Source organism: Podarcis melisellensis (genome assembly GCF_964234715.1).
Source record: "Podarcis melisellensis genome assembly, chromosome: 3".
NCBI lineage: Eukaryota > Metazoa > Chordata > Lepidosauria > Squamata > Lacertidae > Podarcis > Podarcis melisellensis.
The window spans coordinates 49,195,173-49,219,519 of record NC_138530.1 but is presented as its reverse complement, the minus strand read 5'-3'; the positions used below and the strand labels follow the sequence as shown (position 1 = coordinate 49,219,519).

The window sequence follows — 24,347 nt, the reverse complement described above, 5'->3', positions numbered from 1 at the left end:
GAGAATTATATTATACCATAAAAGAAAAGAAAGAAGAAAAGTCCCATTTATGTATGTATGTATGTATGTATATATGTATGTATTAAATGTACATCCTGCTTTTTCTCCCAAATGAAGGAAAGGCAGCAAATAAAACATTAAAATCCTTATAATTCAAAAGAACCCTTCCCAACTGCAACCTAAAGCTTTGGCAGGACATTAACAACACAATGTAATCAACTCAGTCCATCAAAGGGCTGGGGAAGGGAAACATATTTTACCTGAGGCCAAAAAGATGTCTGTGAAGCTGCCAGGCAGACCTTACTGGGAAGAGTATTCTGCAGTTGGTGAGCCACAGCTGGAAAGGCCTTTAGGTTAAGGTTACCAGACGTCCCCGTTTCCCGGGGACAGTCCCTGGATTTACAAATCAGTCCCCAGACAAAATCCATCTATTTAGTAGGAAGCTGAAAAGTGTCCCCGGATTCATTGAAAAAAAATAATCTGATAACCTTACTTTAGGTTGCAAGCCTATACCCACTTAACTGGGAGTAAGTCCTATTGAACTAGGCAGGGCATACTTCTAAGCGGACTGGTGCAGAATCACGCTTATTGTAGAAGCTGCTAATCTCTAGGAATATGGGTGTTCAACATATGCAGTGAACCAAAGGGAAAACATTTATAATTCAAATGAAGACCTAGTTAAAGGTAAAGGGACCCCTGACCATTAAGTCCAGTTGTGACCGACTCTGGGGTTGCGGCGCTCATCTTGCTCTATAGGCCGAGGGAGCTGGTGTTTGTCCACAGACAGATTCCAGTTCATGTGGCTAGCATGACTAAGATGCTTCTGGCGAACCAGAGCAGCACACGGAAACATTGTTTACCTTCCCGCCAGAGTGGTACCTATTTATCTACTTGCAGTTTGACGTGCTTTCGAACTGCTAGGTTGGCAGGAGCTGGGACCGAGGAACGAGAACTCACCCCATTGCGGGGATTCGAACCACCGACCTTCTGATCAGCAAGTCCTAGGCCCTGTGGTTTAACCCACAGCACCACCCACGTCCCTTTCAAATGAAGACCTAGTCATCCCAAAAAACTGACAAAGTGATGCACCTTAAATGAATTGCATTATTGTGAAATACCTTGCAATTTTTTAAAATGAAAGGTGGTGTGCAAATATTTTAAATAAATGAAGGGAAACATTTGACTGAGCTCACCCTATCAGACTGCCAGTGAAGGTTCATGTGACTGGTGCCATACCTCCAGACTCTATTTTACTTTGGCTGCTTGGCTAATCTACCAGCTAGTCTATAGGCGATTCCATAGCTTTATTGTTCTTTTCTTTCCAGCCGCGGCATCATGCGATCAAGAGCTTCAGTCAGCATTAGAAGAAGCTAAACAACCTCAGAAAGACAATGTGTTCATTCCAGAGTGTGCCAGTGGTGGTCTTTACAAGCCAGTGCAGTGTCACCCTTCCACGGGTTACTGCTGGTGTGTTCTTGTTGATACAGGACGCCCCATACCTGGTACATCAACAAGGTAAGGGATTTTGGATGATCATTGGCATTTATTCCTTGTTCTATTTCCTAGGGAACAGAGATAAATTGGGGAAGGTAAGTGTGAATAGTATGGCAGATCATATGACACTCATTTATGTGAATCCATGTATAGCATGCTATATTGAGAAGCAATCATGTTAAACAACTATTATGTTCATTGTTGTTGTTGTTGTTTAGTCATTTAGTAAGTTCAGTCCCCCTGCTTTGCCAATTTTTTTGTTATATGCTCTACAGAAAATTTCCTTGTATTAATACTCTCAAGACTGTTGGTGTTGTTTTTTGTTTAAACTCTTGTAGTCACACTAAAATCTTCCTATTCAGAAACGCTTTGAAAACTAAGGTGCAGATGATGTTGATCACTGGACTGCTGTCAAGGCCAATTGCATTTTAACTGCTGGTTATAAATGGGTTCTGATGTATTTTAATTGTTGTTTTTAACTTTGTTGTTGTTGTTTAGTCGTTTAGTTGCGTCCGACTCTTTGTGACCCCATGGACCAGAGCATGCCAGGCACTCCTGTCTTCCACTGCCTCCTGCAGTTTGGTCAAACTCCTGTTGGTAGCTTCTATAACACTGTCCAACCATCTCGTCCTCTGTCATCCCCGTCTCCTTGTGCCCTCAATCTTTCTCAGTATCAGGGTCTTTTCCAGGGAGTCTTCTCTTCTCATGAGGTGGCCAAAGTATTGGAGCCTCAGCTTCAGGATCTGTCCTTCCAGTGAGCACTCAGGGCTGGTTTCTGTAAGAATGGATAGGTTCCATTGCAGTCCATGGGACTCTGAAGAGTCTCCTCCAGCACCATAATTCAAAATGTTCATACAACTGCCGATTTAATTGCCTTACAATAAAATGTCAAGAGGCATTCTTATGCTGCTATCCTACATACTTGGGTGTAATTTCCATTAAGCTCAATGGGGCTTACTTATGAGTAGGCATGTATAGAATTGCACAGTTAAAGTGACAGTAACATCACACAATATAGACTAAATAATGGTACTACAAAACAGCATCCTAACAATTCAATACACATCCAAAATATGATGATCCCAAATTTAATTGGTGCATTCAGTTTTTCACCCTAAACTAAATCTTAACCTTGCAATCTAGACTTTTGAAAAATGTTGAAATGCAACATAGAAGTGTGTGTGTGTAAAAATTTTTGATTGCACTAACAATACCTTGATTGGTAAGAGGTGAAGACTGAGGGTAACAATTATGATCCATTAAAAACAATGGAAAAATTGTTGCTGACTTTGGTACAATGTAGATTGCATTCTTATTGCCCAACTGTGGATTCTGATTGCAGCATCATTCTTTTCATTGATCTCCTTCATTAATTACTACCTTTTTCATCGATTTCCCTCTTACTTCAAATGGAAAAGTGGCAGCTGTGATTACATCTTGATATTACAATAATGTAATAACATGAGGCCCTCCCAGTACATATATTAACGTCAGACCCTTGTGCTGTGGCAATGCAAAACTATGCTTGGGCATTAGTAAAAATCTCAGCTTACTTATGGACTCTGTGTATGGCCTTGGGCCAGTCGCCGTCTCTCAACTTCAGTCCCCTACTGTGAAATTGAAACAACATTCGTGAACCTCACATGGTTAACACAAGAAGCTACAAGACTGTAAAGCAATCTGAGTAGGAAAAAAAGTGGCCTGTAAATGATAAAATAAGATTATAAAGCACTTTGGGTAGCAAAATGTGGCATATATATGAGAAAATGCAATCACTTGCTGTCTGGTAGTAAAGGAAAGAAAAATCAGACCTGCCAGGATCCCTGTAAGAAAAGAAATATAACCTCAGAAACATTTCCATTATTTCCCAGAAACAGTCCCCTCAGCCCATTTTCACATGATTAACTTCAATGGAGCAACAGTGCTGGAAGCAGTAGAAAGAAGAAATGTATTTTTAACATGTTGTTAAATAGTAAGTTGAAGTTCATGAATTTCAGCAGAGCCAGAAATGCGGGGAAGAGTTGTGGGCCATGTTTAGCAGATGCAGGCAAGCAAAGTATCGCTTTCCAAAGGAAACAATGTGGGCTTGGGCTTCTTTAGGAATGCTTGTATGGAAGCCCACCAAAAGCCAAGGCAGCATGTTTCACTTGATGCAAGCACAAGTGGTTTTAAAGACCGATCTTTTTCTTCTTCCTATACAAAACAATGTTTTTGAGAGAATCAGTTTTAGAAGGCCAGAATAGGCCTTCATTGTTCAAAATGAATTTCAAATTCTCAGTCGGTGGAGGACTTTATTGCCCCTTGGTGGGGCGCATGCTTTGGATGCAAAAGACTCCCAAGTTCAGTTCCTCCCATCACCAGAAAGGGCTATAAAAATATCCCTGGGAAATCACTGCCCATCATTGTAGTCCCTACAGAACTAGATGGGCCCAATGGTCTGACTTGGGATAAAGCAGTTTTTTCCTGAAAGTTGTCATTTCTTCCTGCAGATGAAAGCCTACACTCATGACTGAAATATGAAGAGTCTTGTGTACCTCAAAAATATTTTTTGAAAGCTTTGAGGTACTACAAAACTCTTTGGCAGGTTTGTTGAAACAGATTAAATGACAACCCCTCTGGAATTTTATCTTATGACTGAGCAGCAGTGTTTTGAAGCTCTGAAACTGGTAGGGTCTGGGCCATGGATATTTCTATTGTCAGAGAGGGAGAACCAATGTAGCCTATGGGCCCTCGGACACCCTCCCATGGGTCATAGGGCTGTAGTCTTAAACTTGAGGGTTGCCACATTTCCGACTGCCATATTCTGGGAAATTCCAGACGTATGGCAACGCTGTGAAGTTTGAATTTAAAAGGTAGCTCTGCTATCCCTCTTTTCATTTTCTAGGCTCCGAGTGGCTGGGGAAGCCCAGCCAGATGGGTGGGGTATAAATAGTAAATTATAATTATTATTATTATTATTATTATTATTATTATTATTATTATTATTATTGGCCTCCTCTCCCCTCCTTCACATCTCTTCATGGGATGTATGTCTTGTGTAGCCTTTGCACTCTTGTCTGAATTTTGATTACATCAGCTTTACTTTCTAAAAAAAATACAGTCTTCAGCCCTCCAGGTTGGGAGAGCTACCGTTATAAACATTGCAGTTTGCTCTCTTCCTACAACTGCTGGTGCAGCCACCATTAACCCTATTTACAAAGAGAATGCATAGAAGGATCTGACGGTGCAGGATGGGGCTCAATAGCAGATGCTAAGCAGGCCTGAGCATTGCTTGGATGGGAGCCGTATGTGTGCCAATCTAAGCTCCTAGATAGAAGAAATAGTGGGGTTTATAATAAATAAATATAATGTGCGCCTCTCTCTCTCCTCTTCTAGCAAACTGATTTATTTGCCAACAGTGTGCTATTCTGTATAAGACATAGGCAGTTGCTGAGTACAATCCCTCATAAATCTGGACTTGGTAAAAGAGAGAGAGAGAGAGAGAGAGAGAGAGAGAGAGAGAGAGAGAGAGAGAGCGCACAAAGTCTAAGCATGAAATGCCCGTTGCTGTGGGGAATCTGGAGGCAGAGAGAGAAAGAGAAGGGAAGAATGCAGGATGGGGTATCAGATTAATCTGCGTTCAGGCCAATTGCCAGATACTACATTAGTGCACCCAGTTCAAAGATTTCTCTTTCATTCTTTACTTGGCTGGTTAAAAGAGGTCATGTATCAGCAATTACCATCTACTCCATCGAAAGCTTGCCATCAAAACAGCTTCTGTTCTCCTTACTCTAAAGGTGTCTTTTTCACCCACAGGACACACACTCATCTGAGCATGAAATTGCATTGCACCTTCCTGGAGCAATCTGTATCTGATGGGCTATAGGCCAGTTTCAGAAATGGCTAGTTTCTCACTGACAATGAGAAGATAAATTAAACAATGAAGGCGGGGACTATTTCATTCCAACCAGTCATTTTTCTCATGGCTAGCATGGCGCCCAAGCACTCTATGATTTGTTACGATGGCTTTGAAAGGAGTTTTCAATTTGAGTGTAGTGGAAAAACTACACTCTCTACCGTGACTGGGTAAAAAGCTCAATTGCCTGGGCGGTACCAAATCAAACAATGGAGAAATCAGATCAAGCATGTTCAAGCACTAGGTTCTTTATATTATTGAGTTCAATAGCACAGGAAATGTAACAAAGCCAAGCAGGAACACAAACACCCCAAAACTTTATATTGACACAGCAGTCTACAAAATCTTTGCCTAGGAGGAGTCCATCATACAATGGGACTTTTCTAGAAAGACTGCTCCATTTTGAGTCCATCTTGTGGTGAATCCGGAAGTCACTACACAATAGGAAAAAGTGCCCATCTGAATCCATAGTTTATTTTTCACTCACCTTTCACAGACATCATTCAGTTACATTACTCTTGAAAACTGGAGGGAATCTTCAAAGAAAGTACATCACAGATAAATCTGTGTATTATTTGTTGGTGGTTTTCTAGTGCCTGAGGTATATTCGAACTCCTTTCTCCTTCGGTGTAGCTCATATGAATCACCAAACCATTGTAATTCTATCACCATGTAGTTGGTGTTAGTTTAACAGCAAACTTCCTGCTCCACTCTCTTTGTGTATTTGAGAGAAATACACACACTATCATCTATCTATCTATCTATCTATCTATCTATCTATCTATCTATCTATCATCTATCTATCATCTATCTATCTATCTATCTATCATCTATCTATCTATCTATCTATCATCTATCTCTATCTATCTATCATCTATCTATCATCTATCTATCATCTATCATCTATCATCTATCATCTATCTATCATCTATCTATCATCTATCTATCTATCAATCATTTATCTATCATCTATCTATCTATCTATCTATCTATCTATCTATCTATCTATCTATCATCTATCTATCTATCATCTATCATCTATCTATCATCTATTTAGTGGCCTTGTTCCCTGTGAGACATTACTTTGGTCTTAGTTGTTTGGCATCATTCCTTCCAGATAATTAATTAATAATCAGTTAATGGTTAAAGCATCTGTCATTTTTTCGCAAATCTTATTTTCTCAACACTGACATTTTTAAAGGAGAAATAAATCTCACAGCAACTGCAAGTGGATCAGCTATAACACTGACACCCAAATCACAGCCAATGGCTGGCTTAAATTCCCATTACCTTTCATTGCTCATGAATTTCTTACAATTCCTTGAGCTCTTCAAGTGATAAAGATGCATAACACAGAACCATAGAAAGCATATTTCAAACTGTTCTATCTCAGCTTTTATCTTTGAGCGATACAGATTAAATCCCACAATAAAATACAGCGGCAGAGTTCCAGAATCTGGGTATCTGCCTTTCCTTTGCATGGCCATATAGGCCTGTAAAGACAGAAGGCTTATATTTTAGCACAATCTCAATTATTACCATTACCATTTATTAAATTTATATACCACCCTTGATCCAAGCATCATAGAGAGGTTTACAGTATAAAATCACAAAAATACATAATAATATAATAACAAGCAACACAATAACCCCCCTGCCCACTGTTTAAAAGTTATCTATAGATAACTAATGAAATAAATTCTAGAATAGCAGCCAACAAAGGATTTTGGGACACTTTAAAGACCAAAAAAAGAGTACACTTGTATCAAAGCCTCAGCAAGGGGCTTGCTGAGAATTGTGAAGGAACTGGGCATATTAAGAAGAAAGAGCCATTTTAAATGGGAGATAGCAGCAGATTCATAGCACACTGCAAGCCCAGTTTCTTATAGATGCACAAGGGAAAATGGTTGTACCAGAGATTTACCTAAGAGACAGGAAACTGCTATACAGTTCGTGAGATCAGGCACAAGCATTTTCTAGACCCATTTTTGAAATGCGCCCCCCCCCTCACTGAAATTGCTCAGCAGTGCTTATCTCAGGGAATGGCATGAGTCTTAATTAATGGTTTTCTAGGATGTGCTTTATTTGGCATTTGTGCAGATGTGTGGCTGCAATTTTAGAGGAACGCCTGAGTCTGAGCACTCTGCCAAACTTCAGTGTGACTCCATCATTTATGATGTGATAGATTTTGCAAATTAAATTGACTTTACCTTGTTGTCTTTTCCTCTTCCCGTTCTCCCTTCAGATATGAGCAACCCAAATGTGATAACAGTGCCAGAGCTCATCCAAGCAAAACAAAAGATTTGTTCAAAGGGCGCCAGCTTCAAGGTCAGTGTATAATAAATGGTGTTTAGCTAGGGTGTTTGTTCACTGAATTAACCTGGGGAGAGAGACTTCGCTATCTTGAGTCCCAAAGCAAAAGGAGGTGGAATAATTGCTATGCCAGGTTTCCAGTTTGGACATAAGATGAGTGTAAGAGAAGTTGTACTGATATTTGCTGTGTTGGATCTTGCTTCTACTGTCATGGAAGTCAGATGAAATCTGCTATTAGTAGCAATGGAGCATAATCCAATTTTTACTGTACACATGAAACTCAGCATCTAGGTCAGTAATTCCCCAAATGGATCCCTGAACACAAACAGTATATTTGGAAGTTACAAAGCTAAATATTCCACAGCATAATGTGCACCCCTTTGTCTTCTCCAGCACAAGGAATGATTTACGCCATCATTACGATGCCAAACTCAGTTTACGCTCAAAGGAAGTAGATAAAATCTCTGCATTTATTGTTTCAAAGGAGACAAGCACATGACTAACGTTTGGATGTTTTAACAATGTTTCTACTGTGCCACCTATTTTGAACAAAACGCTCTTTGGAATTCAGGCTTCATCTTATGGATTTATTTTATTTTATTAGATGGGCTTGTCTTAAAAATAATTTGGGCTTTTAAAAAAAACAGTTTTCATTGAGAACATTTTCCCTGTCAGAACCTCCCTTCCCCAAACAAAAAACCTTGCATTTGAGAATGGGGAGGGAACATCCCCAGTAGCAATGAGGAGAGTTCACCAGTGACAAGAGAAGTCTGGCCAACCTCTCCTGAACAAGGAAATGACAATTTAAAAGAAGTTCCATGTCAGGAGCTAGTATAGTGCAAATTTCACATGTGAAAACTCACCAATAATTGTGCTGGTATACAGGCCCTGCTCTGTAAAGTACTCAGAACAATGTTAAATTAGACTTTGCTCATAGAAACAAAGGAAGTTGCCTTATAGTGAGTCAGACCGCTGGTTCACCTAGACCTGTATTGTCTACATGGGTTGGCAGTGGTGGTTGGCTGGCATTCAAGGGAAGTGATTTCCATTTTCTTGCTGCTCAGATTACCTAACTGACTATTGTCTACACTGACTGGCAGTGGGTCTCCAGGGATTCAGACTATATTCATTTCAGTTCTTGATTTAGTTAAGTGAAACATAAATGGTGAGGAGGCCTGGACTGACCTTCATTGGAAAATGCCACGATCCCAACTTCATCTGAAACATCTTACTACTGAATTTTGTAAGATGCCATGAGAAGCTGCCAAATTTCACACTTCTTTTCACCCTTCCTGATACTACATTACCAGAAGCATTCCCCTATTATAGCAGCAGTAATGTTGTAACCACATTCAGAATTATTATTTTTTTTTTTTTTTGCCAAAGGCATGATTAACAAAAGTTTTCCAACCTCTCTGTTCCTACCTGGTAATTTCTTTGGGGTTTAGGTTCTGAACTTTAGAAGGACAATGCTTGTTTAAATTCTACCCTTCTGGGCTCACACTACAATTATTATCAGACCATTCCCTAACCACTGCTGCAACATGAACTCATAATTGCTATGAAGTGGTGAATGGAACATGGATCTGAGTTCTCCTTCATTTAAGTTGCTTACCCTTGGCAACCTCTGGCTTGTAAGTACTTGGTTATTGATGTTATTGTAGGACAATGTACCCACTAGTTACATACTTTCTATTTATATGTAACCTTTTATAAAATTGAGAGCATGAGCATCGTACCTATTACACAGATAGACCTTGAGGTTTTCCTGAGTAAATTATAAGAAGTGCCAAGTTCCTAATCATTCTTCCACCCCTGAGTGGTTTACTGCCTACCTACAAAAGCAGCAAGCATGAAATCATTTGTTCCAGGATAAGTTGCATCAAAGAGGTCACTAGATTAAATATCTCCCGACTGCAGCCAAAGGCTGCTAGGCTCATTGTTCCACCAGGGCAAAACCTGGTCAAGTCAAGATGAACTTGGAATGGTATAATAGTTTTGAAAACTCAGTTATGAAAAATGCTTCTCTCTTCCTCTCCTTCTCATTCACTGTCCAATAGTAGGATATAATCATTATGAAATCTTTCCCCCTGACTTCATAACTCTTAAGTCCAACAGTCTGGGCAATTTCAACATTAACATTTGCAGTCGCTGGACATGCCAGTTTTACAATTTACTTTTCTGAGGAGAAGTCTGCACACATGATTTTATGGGCTTGATTCAGCCCTCCACTCCCCACAATTTACAAGGCACACCCCGGCACCAGCAACATAGAATGTGCCAACCACACTAAATATTTCTAATGAGGTCATCATTCTTCATTTAGGCATTGGTGAAAGTATTTGCATACTACACCAGTTGCTTACCAGAGAGAAGAATAACAATTTAAATATATTATGTGATAGGCTAAATGAATTAATGTGCTCATGTCTTGCATACGAGTTTCCTGTAGGCATCTATGAGAAAAAAATGCTGGATTAAACAGGACTCTTGCTATAGTCTGAAATAGTGTTGGTCAAGGAGAATGCAAAATTCAGGGAGAATTATGTGTTTGTAACTTGCAGTGATTATTCCTTTATGAATAAAGGTTGCACTATGAACATGTAATTGTAACACTTATCTCTTCCGGGGATTGCTGACAACACTGCCTTGCGGCTATTGACCATTCTTCCACTCCCTCCTCTATGCGTGTGATTACAAGATGAGATATTAATGGTGCAATGCTAAGGCCCCCGGAAGAGCATTGTAGGGGGGTCATTGTATATATTGGACATCCCTCTCTGATGTTGGAGACAGGACTCAAATGTTGGAGATCTTACTGATGTAAGATCTCTCGCCCCCCCCCGCTACTACTGAAGTCTCCTATGCCCCAGCCCAACCAATGTCAGTGCCCCATTGTCAGTAGGACCAATGTGGGGCTCCAGCAGGTGTCCTCTGGGGCTAGGGTCCCAGTCCTAGGAGGTATAAGCCTCTTACCAAACACTCACAAATGAGGGCAGGATGGCAGGTGCAGTATATTCCAAACAAACTTAAGGTCAAGCCCATAAAATCAGTCTATGTCCAAAACAAGATTCAAAGGCAAAGTCAGGCAACATGCCAAATTCCATACCACAGTGAGTTCAGGGAAAGTACCAAGAAGGGGAAACTAGAATAAGGAACAATTAGCGCAGACTATGTTGTTTCCAACAACTGGGAGACTCAAGAATAATACTTTATTTACTCTGCCCCAGTGTTAGAAACCGAGATATGAAAGCCAGGAGTTTAATGGCACCTTAAACCTAGGTTATGGGCACAACAACGGAATGTCTAGCTGCACTTTTTAAATAACAAGCTGTAAATGAATCAACTGCAGCTAAAATATTATATTCATTTTTCACATGGTCTAGTCCTTCCCCTGCCCACCCCCCTAATACTTCAGAGAGTAGCTAGAAGTGGGGAGGCAGGAAAAGGTCCTCCTTTCCTTCTACTCTGCAGTTTTAATCTGAAATTTTAGGCACAGTACTGCGCCCAGAGCTCAGAAACTGCTTGTGCTAATGAAATTCCCTTTTGCAAAATGCACCTAGCACAATGGGAGTTTTGAACACTGCTCTGGCCTCCTAGACCACACTCTAACTATAGCTCCAGCTCCTACTCTGACATCTTCAGGGGGTTTTCCGCAGGTGTCCCCCTGCAAAGCCCCTTAAGAAAATCCTCAGCACCAGTTCTGCTTGCTGTTCAAGGTCCTTGACCTGTGAAGTTCCTAGTTTGTTCTCTGAGAACTCAGTATCTGGTACCAAGTCAGGACTAAGCAGGAGAGCCAAAGGGAAGATATGTTGGGACAGTTTGGGAGCGTACCAGCGAAATCTGGGATACGATTGGACGCCAAAGAACCCAAAGTTGTCCTGGTCCTCTGATATGCCCACAAACAGGGGATAAATTTAGACATGCCCCATAGTTTCTCAGCTGCAATCCTAACCCATTTACTTGGGATTAAACCCCATTGAATTCAGTAGGACTTAGTTCTGAGTCAACCTGGGTAGGTGGTTGCTGTCAATCTCTCTTTCCCCCTTTCCTCCTATTGTTTTCAGCAGAAGCAGTTTTAGGGTAGTAAACCAGTTTGGCCACACAGGGTGATGTCACCACAGGGGGCGCTACAACAATGATGCTGAATGGAACACGAAAGGGAGGGCTCCAGTTTTTTAGCATCACACAGGGTGCTGATGAAATTTGGGGACCCAAAGTTCGCCACTGTTTCCAGTGGAAGCAATGGGAACCTTTTCCTAAACCTTGCGGCCACATGGGAAAAAATAGCTTTGTCCAGAACATGATTGCAGAATGAAGGGATTAATATAAATTTTGTGAATAGATACTAACGTGTTTGTCACCTTTGAAAGAATGTAACAAAAACTGCATTATAAGTTATGAGCCATTGAAGAAATTGTATCACCAAATTACAGAATCTAACCTTTGCTAGTCACGTCAACATAGTTGAGAATGAGTTCATTTGACATACTACAATTTCCAGCCTAGTCCAAATGGGAAGGCTAATATTGTTTGCGTAGCAGGGACCTGAGCCCTGAGTAGCAGCCAGACTTGAAATCCGCAAGAATCTGCCTGAATATTTCACTTACTTTTAAAGTCATTAAGTATGTGCTATTTCCGAGCGTAACAGAGCATCTGCTTGAGCCGTTGAACGTCAGAGCGACTGCTTCCTTGTCACGTTGCACATTTTTTCCTCCCTGTTAAGATGTGTGAAAGTAAGAGGATTATATCTTTTATGATGCAACCAATTAGTTACAACCAGCGAACAATCACATGTTTAAATTACGGGTTGTGTTACGGAGTTTTAAGTATTACTTTTCATAGTTTCAAAAGGGGGAAAAATAGTTTATTATGCAGGCGAGTTTGTACGCAAATGGGCCTTAAAAGTTTCCCTTCGAGCCTGAGTTGACCTTTTTTGGAAATATTATGTATAGTATTAAATTCAGAGATTAGCAAGCTTAAAACCTGGCTTTGCATGAATACTTGGGTGAAATTATCAATATATGAATTTTATTTCTATTCAGTAAGCAAATGAGGCCGAAAGCATAGATGGTGTCTTAGACCATGAGGTGGGGAAGGGAAGGAACAAGCATCATTCCAAGAGACATGCTTGTTTTTTTCAGGCTGGATGCAATTAAACACATCAGATAAAGGCCTACTGTGCTATTAAACTAATGCACTAATAAAAAATGGTTTGCAGAAGTTTCTCTTCTCTGCAGCTGTATTCTTTTATGAGTTACCATGGGAAATGGAAGGGAGAAAAAGATGAATGCCTTTTTGTTCTTCTGTATTTATAGGGTAACCTCCTGAGCAAAAGAGAAATAAAAAGGGGTTTCCCATCCCTCTAAAAAACTGGTGGTTCCAGAAAAGAAACCTAACTCATAGTTTTGTTCATGTTATCCCTATGACAACAATCATTGAACATTTCCCTGCATCTACATGGTTCCATTGATTTCAATGAGAAATATATAAACATATGTTTAAATATCCTGTTGAAATTGGGGAACTCAAAAAAAACCCTCACTTTTGAAGTTGGGCCAAGTCTATAGTTAATATCTGGCAAAGGAACCATAAAGTGCTTAAAGTAACATATCCAAAAAGTATTTATTATTCATCATGTATAAATATATTAAGAACACAAGCAATCTCCTGGCCAAAGATTGTTCTCAACCGTGGCCAACCAGATACCTGTGGGAAGCATGGCAAGTAACACATAAATGCAGAACTGACTGAATAGCATTCATTTCCATGTTTCACCTATGGCAGCTTACATCAGCTAAATTAGCAACTTAAAGCAAGTCAGTCCAACAAATGATACCATAAACAAGGACACACTAGCCAAGCCTAACAGTAGCAAGAATGCAGGCCAGGATACGTCCTGGCAGCTCATCAGTGATGGGAATTAAGTATGTCAAGTGCTCAGGGTTTCAAAATTCATCCCTTCTTTTCAACAGCTGTCAAAATTGGTCAGCTGTGTGGCTGTGTGTATGTATATGTATGTATGTATATTTTCTAGGCAAGTTCCTTGAGAAAGCCATTCTTCTCAGAACTTTCTCACTGACTTCATAAGGCACAAGGCCTACAAGATCCTAGTGCATATGCAGGGTTATAGACTAAACTTAATGCAGCTGTTTAATTGAGCACTTTTAGTAGTTGACGAATCCCATATCTATAAAGCACTAATAGAGATTTCTCTCTGAAGTACAAGAGTATACCTGCAAATCTTTGAAAGGGCATTTTTTTCCACATTAGGGATAGGAGAGGAAATGATGAGAAATGGCTCCAGAGTACCATTTAATATAATGAGGTCTTGGATTCCATTCAACCACAGTGCCCTTGGCATGGTTTTCCAGGGAGCAATACTGTGTGTCAGCTCATGAGGAATGGCCAAAGACTGCCAAAGATCCTTGGTTGTCAGTAGTCAGTTTCCTGAAGGCCCATTGTATTTCCATTTCATTGGTGGTTTTTAATGAATAGGATCTAGGATTTCAGGACAAATAACGTTTGTTTTTCTTACGCACTGTGTTTGTTCATAGTTACTTGCAAAAAGTATTTCTATAGTGAAATCTAAAAATGCCTATGGATGCTAAAAGGGGAGGGTATAAAGTATGTGTATGTGTAAAAAAAATGTAAAAAACCCCCCTGGTCATTATGTAATTGGAGGGTACAAAGTATGTATGTGTATTCTTTTTTGTAAAGAAAGTAAATCTGGTCATTATGTAATTTGATACCTGGTTGCTAGTTTTCCTCTTCCCTCCCTATACCTTTTTCTTTTGTGATATGTCTTTCACAATTGCAGGGCTGGTGTTATTTTTAAAATCTGTGTATAGCAACTAGAAAATGCTAGGCACTATATAAATTAACATCAATTGGTTTCGGTTTTGTTTGGTTGGTTTTGTCAAAGGAATTTAGTTGTTTAAAATAACAACAACAACAACAACAACAACAACAACTGTAATGACAACTCTCCTGCCCACAATTATTAGTCATTTGGGTGAAGGAAGAATTGGTGTCCTAGAAGGAAAAAAATGAGCCAACTGCCATCCATCTTATGAAAGCTTCTGTGCCTGTGTGCAATTCTCTCTTGCCAGGGTGGGCAGACAAATGGGCATTTGCAAGCCTGACTTTAAAATATTGTGTGGGACATTTCCCGCCATTACGCAGAGTGAGGAGGGTGTCTTGGGTGACAGATAGGAAATGGGAACAGCAGCAAAACACACACACACAAACACACACCCCAGGTGTTGTAGGATGTGCTGTCCCATCTCCAGTGTTGAAGTGAGGCTGCCTATACATCTGGCTTCTGTATGTGGAATGAGGAGGTACTAAACCATCCTTTGCCTGAGGTATTGAGGTACTGTGCATATCACTCCTAGAAAATGGTTGTGGATATGGAAACTCATGAGACCAAAAATTAAGATGACTCCAGAGCTGAGAGGGCGCAGTAGGGAGTCCCGCCACAATGATGTAGAATGGAAGGTGAGAGGGAAGGGAGGAGGGCACCAAATTTTGGCTTTGCACAGTGTGCCGCTGAAATTTGTAAACCCAAAGTCTGCCACTGACCCCATCAAATGCAGTGAGACTTGTGTATGACTGTGCTGTAAATGAATTAGTGTCTACAACCTACTGCTAAGCTCCAAAGATAATAGAAATCCACATTAGCCAGAAATCCACTGCACGTGTAAATGTAACCTTGCCTTCATTTGCACTGAGAGTTCCTGAAAGTTCTTCAAATGCTCTAGTTTGCCAGTAAGTGTCACCTCTGTTTTATCCTAGCTAAAACTTAAGCCAACTGGCTCTGAGCCAGATCCGGCCAAGCAGGCAGATTATTTTGCATACTTGTGCTTAGTGAGGTGGTGCTGGTTTCTGCTGGTGGCACCAGAATCTGAAGCCTCATGAACTCTCCTTCTCCATGGCTGGTCCTCTTGTTGAAATCTATTTATCTAAATATTCTGAAAAGCTCAACAATAGGGTGCCCTGAAGGAAGAGGAGAAATGGCTTGAAAAGGGAAACACCAGAAACATTCAGGAATGTTTCCTTGTACATTGGCAAAAAAGCTTGCATTTCTAGTTGAAAAATAAACTAGTTGTTTGTTGCCACCTATACTTAATATTTTATAACCCTATGACTATGTGGCCATTTCTCGGGGTGGGGGGATAGCGTGCCAATTACTCAAAAAGCCTGAAAGGGCAATTCTGGATGATCAATATTATATGCGCGTATATACATAAAGTGGCATAAAATACTTAACATCTAAAGAGTGATACACCATAATCAATGTGGTCTGCATTGCATCAATGCAGTCTGCATCAGATAAACCCCATATAAATGGGAGAGAGTGAAATAGGCGTCAGAAGCAATGTACAAAAGGAGTTCGCTTAATTGTAATGGGTAAGGTGTTCCACAACCTAAGCCTAGGCATGCAAAATGCCTTCTGCCTTGTAGAAGCAAGGGAAGCATCATGTGGAACCCTTAATAATGACTCTTCCGGTGCATGTAAAAATCAGGCAGGCCTGTGGCCTTTCCACTCAAAAATGCCAGTTTTTGCAGCTGGCGCTAGCTCTGTACTACTGCCCCTTTGCCCTTGCTCATGAGAGGGAGCTGTGCTCACCTTGAACTGGGGCTGCTCTAATTCAAGCACAGATGTGCACCTATTCAACCCTCCTGTATCACAGCTACATACTGCTCACTAGTGCTCAGCATATTGTATTTCCCACTTCTGTGGTGATGTGCAGCATATATCGCTCAAGTTCCAGTGCTGGCATTGCCAGTCAAAAGGACCTCAGGGAGAGACCTCAGTCTGATACCTTGAAGAGGCACCATCAATCAGACCCAGTATAAAGTTGCTTTGTTATGTTGAAACTTAAGTGCACAACTCCCTCCTTAGCCCCTGCCTGGACTAAACCCAACTTGCTAGGCATTAATTTACAGCTGATCAGGCAGCTTCAACAAAGCTTTCCATTTCATGCCATCTGCCACATCAATGCAAGAACAAAAGTCTAGAAATAAGGAGCAATGTATTACTGATACCAAAGAGCAATGGGCAGTCAACTTTTCCATACAATTTTTTTTAATATTGAAATGTTTGATAAAATCAGTGCCTTCACTGATGAATTTATGTGGAGATGAATTTAAAACTGGCTACTGTCACACAAATAATCTGTGCAGCCAAAGAGGCTTCATGAGAGTCAAAAGGCATTTAGTGTAGGGTTGCCATACGTCCAGGTTTTCCTAGACATGTCCTGGTTTTGGGGGCCAGCATGCCCTTCTGAACAGATTTTTGATTTTTAGATGAAATGTCCATTTTTTTGGGGGGGGGGGTTGTTATTATTATTAGGAGGTTTTTAGGGGCATGCACATACCACGGAAGGGTGGGAGAGGGCAGGCTCTCTTCAGAGTCAGCCACTCTCTGCTGCCTTCATGTGCCATGGCTGTGCCCCAGAAACAGAAGTGCCACAACAGAGTCTGGAGTGCCGCCGTTGTTAGCACCCCTTTCTAGCGGGCGCTGCTGGCTGTTCGGTTTCCCGGGACCCTGTTTGCACGAGGCTCCAAATTGCTGGTGCAGAGGGTGACTCCGGGCCGCTGAACAGCCCAGCAATGGAGCCACCTCTCCCATTCAGGCCTTTGGCCTCCAAGTGGCCAGTGGCAAGGTGGTATCCAGGATCAGGCTTGGGCAGTGAGGCTCATCTCTCCGTGGCCTCTCTGGTCCTGCCTGGGCCTTTCCCAGCAGCAGTGGCTGCAGCCCCCAACGGCTGCTCAAGCTGTGTTGGATGGGACGTGGCAGGCGGTTGCATCAGCAACAGCAGTTCCATGGCCTCTCCAGTCCTGCCTCTTTGATGCGGATTGAGCAGCCATTGGGGGCCGCTGCTGCCACCACTGCTGGGGAAGGGCCAAGCAGGATCGGAGAGGCTCCCTGCCCCGGCCTGATCCTGGATATGACTTTACCGGTGGCCACTTGGAGGCCAAAGGCCTGAAAAGGAGAGTCATAGCCCATAGTTGAGCCCATTCAGTGGCCTGGAGTCACCCCCGGCACCAGCAAGTAGGAGCCTCCATGTGAAGGGTAAGTCTGTAAATATCGCCACCCTAAGAGAGGGGAGTGATGGAGGGGGAGAGCAGGCAGGTGAGGAAGAGATTAGCGGCAGGGAGGAGGCAAGCGAGGGAGATGCGGGGTGATAGTAGGGTGCTGGCCTGTCTTACCTATAGAGGCTAGTGGTGCAGGGTGCCATGATGCCAAGTCCTGGAGGGCGCCAGGCGAGTGTGCTGAGTGAGCGAGGGTGTGTGCAGCACTCCCACCGAGCATTGGCTCAGTTTTTTCCCGTTTAGCTTGCAGACACCAAATTCTGCAGGGCGCCAGAAGGCTAAAAGGGAAAAAACTGAGCCGACGCTCGGCAGGAGCTACACATGCGCCCTTGCTCGTTCGGTGCAGGCCTGCTCACTCAGTGTGCTGTCTGCCATGGCCACTGTGGCATGAAGCAGCCAGCTGAGCCGGGAGGCGCCGTGTCCAGCCTCTGCCTGTTTCCTGCCAGAGGAGCCACTCTCCAGCAGCTGCCCACCTCCTCCAGCCCTAAAAAAAGGTTGAAAACTCTGGAAATGGGGGGGGGGGCACTGGAGTGATCTTTGCACCATGGTGCCGGATGTGCTTAAGACAGCACCGGATATGCTTAAATTGGGTTTGTGCCCTTCAGAATGTGGCAACCCTAATTTAGGGTGACATGTGAGTTATCCCTGTTTCTGCTTCTGTGCAGCTCCTATTACTCATCTTTTCCATTAGTTTATTTATTAATACACCAGGTAAATAACCTGTCATGATGTTGGCTAAGTACAGCAGTCACTGAGCCCCATCCTAAATGCTCCTCGGTGGGTGTAGCAGGGTCTGCCTCTTCCACTCAGTAGCCCTCTCTTTTCTGTAGCATCCAAACTGATAAGCTGACTCTCTTAAGCAGGTGCCCAGCTTGAATTCCTGGATCGATTGAAACCATACAGGAGCAGTCCTTCTAAGGTCTTGAAACTGCTTTAAAAGGAGGGGGGGGCAACCTAGAGCTGCTTTGGAAAAATATGCTCCATTGTGGAGCTAGTATTTCTAGTGTTTATAAAACCAAACCTTGCTGTTGGTTTCAAGTCGTGTTTACTTTTGAAGGTCATTAATTTCCCAGAGACAGACAGGTAGATTGATGAAACCAAGGTCATTTGGGAAGAACGAGTGTGCTGGGAGATTAAGAACTCGCCACTTACTCCACAGTGAAAACCTTGTTTTGTAGAATTCCTCAGCTGCCTGGGCTCTGGCCTTGGAGATTTTTGCAGGCACTTGGGTGAATGCTTCATTGTTGCTAACTTGCGTCCATCTGTAACTGTGGGGTGTCATGGGGCAGACTTCACTTAATAGTCACTTCTTGTTAAAGGCTGGAGCTGGGAGAGGGAATGCAAGCAGATGCCCAATGGTCAAATTCTCTTAAGGGTGGAAACGGTGAGGGAGGATGGAGCTCTCGCAAAACACTCCTGCAAAGCAGAGAATAGAACCCAATGTACTTTTTTTCACACACAACCCCCCCAAAAAACACAGAGAAGCATATATTTCTTACCACAATATTTTCATTCAAATGAATGTGTCCATTTAAAATGAGAGTATTATGGTAAGAAATGAATGCATTTCTTCATTTCTTTTTAAACTGAGCCAAGGACACTCATTTTCACATAAAAACTGTGGTGTTTTGAATCTGGGTTTTTGAACCTGAACAAAATGATTGACCAAGGAGAGTAGGGGTTGGCTGTGGAGTGAAGACACTTTAGTCCTGTACTAATAATTAAACAGAATTTTTTTAACACTTTCCCCCATACCACTGAGTGCATCCTTGAAAAAAGAAAGAGGCTCCAAATGCTTTCATTTTCATACTATCTAGCTTGTGGAAAGAGATTCCTGTTAGAGACACATTATCAGTCAAAATTTAAAAGCACAATCCAATACATTTTTACTTGGAAGTTAGTCCTATTGTGTTCAGTGCAACTTGGGTTGCAATCCTTGCATACTTAAACTGGAACTAATAGACATTGATATTAGGAGACACTGTTCTCTAATATCATGCCACTAACTGTCCCAGAAAACTACATGGCCCAGTGGTACACCCAACAATGCAGACATCTCTCTTTAGGGTTTTGTGGTGCTCAGGTGAAATGATCTGCTGTACCTTGTAGGGCTAAATAACTGGTATATTGTCTCTTTGCATATTGCTGGGACTAATTTCTTGTGACTCATTTTTTAAAGAATTCACTTCTTTCTTCTGGGACAGTCCACCTGAAAGAGAAGATTCCTTCCTCTATGCTTTCCTTGTTCAGTTCGAGACACTCTTCCTGCTGCATGCTGCATTTCTATCTTTCCATTGCTCCCCCCAAACCCCTATCCCCCCCCATTGCCTCCTAACCCTCTCACCCAAGCAATGCTGGGAACTTCTCATAAAGTTCATGTCTGAGAGGCAGAGGGCTGGTTCATATACTTAACAGCTCTAGTGATTCCATATGTTACCCTACACCCCACTGTTCATATGTCTGAAGGTGGAAGGATTGTACAGATCAGATATACACTTCAGATCACAGGTTGTTTCTTTTGTGGGGGAAGCAAGTCCCTTTGTTGCTTAGAGACCAAGAAAACAGGCCTGATCTGGAAATCCTTACGGAGCAATACCTTGCTATATGATGGTTTTGGCCTATTCGATGTTCTGGTGGCTTTTACATGCAGCAGGTATGGCTTGGCATATGTCCATGTCCAACCGTTCCCTTCTGGAAATAACTCATTAATGGTATGCAAGTTGAGCCATAGGTACATGTGCATAAACAAACACACACTCTTTCTTATTTGACTTTAACTGACCCATCCCTTTTACCAAACATAATTTGTTGTATTTCTCTCTCCCTCCACACTATCCAAGTTGCAGCACAACAAAGTGAGATGGATTTTCTTTGTCTCTGTTTTGTGGAGAGACTCACAGAGACTTTTCTAGAAGGAATACTCTCAGGAATGTTTGATAATTGCCGTTGTTAGGGCCTTTTTTTCAGCCAGAACTCAGTTCCGGCACCTCTCAGGTAGACGCCATAGCCATTATAAGAGAACAAGAGAGGCATTCATGGTGAGTTCCTCACCTTTTTTTCTAATAAAATAAAAATGTAAAATGGCCATTGTTATAGGCCAGAATATGTGAAGTAGGGGATGCAGTCCTGCTTCCTTCTAAAGTTTGACTGTGAGGCATGGAGTCAGGGAAGAAGCTGCAGCTATCTTGAAAGCCATGGAGATCCACCTTGATGGTCAAGAGCATACTGCAAAGTGGAGTGGAAATTTTCCAGCAGAAGGTTCTAGGCTTTATATCTGATGGTTATTTTGCAACCCAAAGATAAAGCTATCAATGGCTGGACATGATGGATAACCTTTGCCTCCATCATTGGTAGTAATGCTTCTGAATACCAGCCACTGGAAGCCGCAGGAAGGGAGAGTGTTCTTGTGTTCAAATCCTGTTTGTTGGTTTCCTGCAGGCCACTTTGAGAACAGGATGTTGGACTAGATGGGCCATTGGCCTGATCCAGCAGGTTCTTCTTGTGTTCTTGCGTGTAGAAAGAAGCTCCGCTAGATTGCAAAGAATGCATGGGCGGCATCAGTGAATTTGAGACGCTCATCACCTTGTGCTCAATTAACCTAACATCCAACGTTGTGGCTCTCTGGAGAAACCATCCAACTAATCCATAATGGGTTGCTATCATGTAACTGAATCTCGATGCTGTAAGTGGACCCAAGACTATTAGTAATCAAACTGCACTCAGTAAAGTAGTTTATATGAAGTCTGCTGCACTCCATCCTTTCTGGCAGACACTTTAGAACCATAATTACCATCATCTCTCTCTCTTTAATACAATCATTGTGCTTCTGTCATTGCAGGATATTCTAGAAGCTAAGGAGGGACTGCTCATTTCCTAGATACTTACTGTGCAGTGCACAAATTAAGGACAGTGTCAGATGTACGTCTCAATTTCCCTACTTCTTGTGGGTTTAACAGAGACTCTTAAAGCTACTCGAGCATTAGCTTATTGTGGTTTAATAAAGTACACTATATTATATTTGGCTCAAGGGACCCATTCCACACAGATGCCAATTTCCAAAGGCAGTTTTGAAAGCACAGCCCAGTTACACAGACCTCTCTGTTAGTGGCTTAGAGGAGCGATTCAGATGCGGGTGGATCGGCAGTTTTAATAAAAATAACTCCTGCCTGGTAATTATGGCCCCACTTGCACGAGGTGCTGAAGTACCCTCAGCAAGAAATTCCACAAAGCCTTCCCAAGGGAACTGGGGGATATTAAGTATCCTGCAAATTTTCTCCACTGAGGGCAGTGATGTGAGGGGGGCGGGCAAGAATCATAAAGACACTTCACTGAACAATTATAGGTTTGGGGTTTTTCTTCTTCTTGGTGGTAGCTATTTCACAGCTTCTTATCAACCACCCAATGTGGATGGCAATTCACAGTGGTTAGTGCCAGCCTCTCACTTTTTGTGGAAAGGCCATGTCAATATTAACCCACAGCCAGCCTATACAGGGGTACATTTTTGTCATGCTAGGTTCCATTCCACAGTGGTAAAGTAATGTCCCCTCCAGCTATCACTGTAGTGCAGTTTCTGTCAGCGTTTCCATTTATAAACCTCTATTTTAAGCACTGTTGTAAATGCATACTTTGGGTTGCAATTCAGTCCGTAATATATTTGACCAGCTTTAGGTTATTTTTTTATTATTATGTTAAACTCCTATGAACGATGGGAAAAGGCTGCCTTCCTAATTTTAGCATTTGCCAGCTATGGTCCAGATTCAGAGGCCTGACCTACTCAATGGACACGTTTCGTGGAGGTTTTTCTTGAAGAGCACCACTGTGCCCATCCTCATAGATGCCCCAATAGATGCTTACCTTTGTTTGTCATCCCCAATTTCTGTCACGAGTAGCCCCAATTAATATGATGGACAGCTACCTAAAAATTGGCAGAGAAGGCAAAAAGAAATTGCTTCCCACCTTCAGTTTTATATCTCTGGATGCTTACTCATTCAGCAGAGCATTGTCCATTTTCCCTTGACACTCCAGTTGCTTGGCATTTGCTGTCTCTGCACCGCACTTTGTCAGTAAGTATTTAAATATTTTCTGAAAATGCATCTCTTTTCCTGAGCCAATTTAAACCTTAAACTCAGCCTCTAATATTTAAACTGAAACTTTTCCTGGTCAAACAGTTATATGATATGGGATCATAAGTATTAAACATTTTCAGGTGGCTTTTCTAGGTTTTGTAGGAAACGGGTTCATTTTTAAGAAGAAGGTTTATCCAGAATATGAACACTCTTTTATTTGGCTATTTTTATGCTGCATTGCTATACCTTGGAGGAAGCTTCTTTGAACCCAATGAGCCTTACTTCTGAATAGTTGTGTATATTGTGTTGTCAAACTGTTAACAGTGCAATCCCATGCATGTCTACTCAGAAGTAAGCCCCACTGGTTCCTTTTCCTCTTGTGGAAAAACATTCAGCTGTGTGGGGCTGCACCTGAAATCTTAAAAATAAAAAAACCCACTGTTTTAATGATTTTATGATGCTCATATATTTATGAAAGTGCAGATTATAAATATTATAATCTTTATTATATATTTATAAAGTGAAATATTATAAATATTTCAATAAATAAATAAATAAATAAATAAATAAATAAATAAGCAATCTGATCCACACTTTCAAAGGCTCTCCCTTCTAGGACAGAGAAAACAGACACACAAACTCTACCCCAATAGATCACCCTGCTCTCAGCCTGCCTTCCAATTCTTCTCTTCAACCATTGTGATTGCTCACCCCTTGCCCACCAAACAGCTGAGAAGAGTGCAATTTACAATAATCCCACCTGCCGCCCGACAGCAAAATTTGTAGGGACACATGAAAATATGAGTTAGAGGTTTCTCAGTGTACACACACACACCTTGGTGCTGATAGGTAGCCTATGGGTTGCACAGCCCATTTGACACTGGAGAACTTTATGCTATTTAGCTCCTAGCTGAGGTGAAGTGTTTGTGTATATCCTTGTCACACGAGGTATGCATTCATTGGCCTAATTTCTCCATGGTTCATTTTGTATTTGAATGGAAAACATACTTGTGGGCAAAACTATTTCTAAAGTAAACACTTAATTCTGTGTTACATCTTTGAACCTGCAGGCTAACATCGTGTGGTTTCAACTTCAACCCTTTACAAGAAATTATTAATGTAATCTGTCAAAGCCACACAATATAGGTGGCTGTTCAAAAAAGAAAGAAAGAGAGAGAGAAAGAAAGAGAAAGAAGCCAAGGCATGAAGGTTTTGCTCGAAACATTCCTTGACAAGCTCTCTCGCTGCCCTTTTTCTTGTCTGCATAGAGGAATTCACTGAGGGTGAATTATTCCTGACATCCAGCTAGACCTTCCTCAGGTCAACCATTTTATTCCCAAGTCTGTTGAAATTAAACACAGCACGAAGCTCAAGAGAATTTTTCAGTGTTTGATAACACCTGTGTGGAACAGAGATTCCACTGTGCAAACGTTAAAGCACACTTACTCACCAACACTGTAAGTCAGGGAAGTCGAACA

At 41.7% G+C, this 24,347-nt stretch overlaps 1 protein-coding gene across 2 annotated transcripts in view; it reads left to right on the top strand.

Moving 5' to 3' along the window:
- SMOC2 (SPARC related modular calcium binding 2) overlaps nucleotides 1-24,347 on the top strand; it is a 135,765-nt gene that overhangs the window by 96,104 nt on the left and 15,314 nt on the right. For both annotated transcript variants that reach the window (XM_081906910.1, XM_081906911.1), the window contains 2 exons: nucleotides 1,326-1,515; nucleotides 7,635-7,717. In XM_081906910.1, the coding sequence (XP_081763036.1) occupies nucleotides 1,326-1,515; nucleotides 7,635-7,717 (273 nt within the window). The remainder of the gene's footprint in view (nucleotides 1-1,325; nucleotides 1,516-7,634; nucleotides 7,718-24,347) is intronic.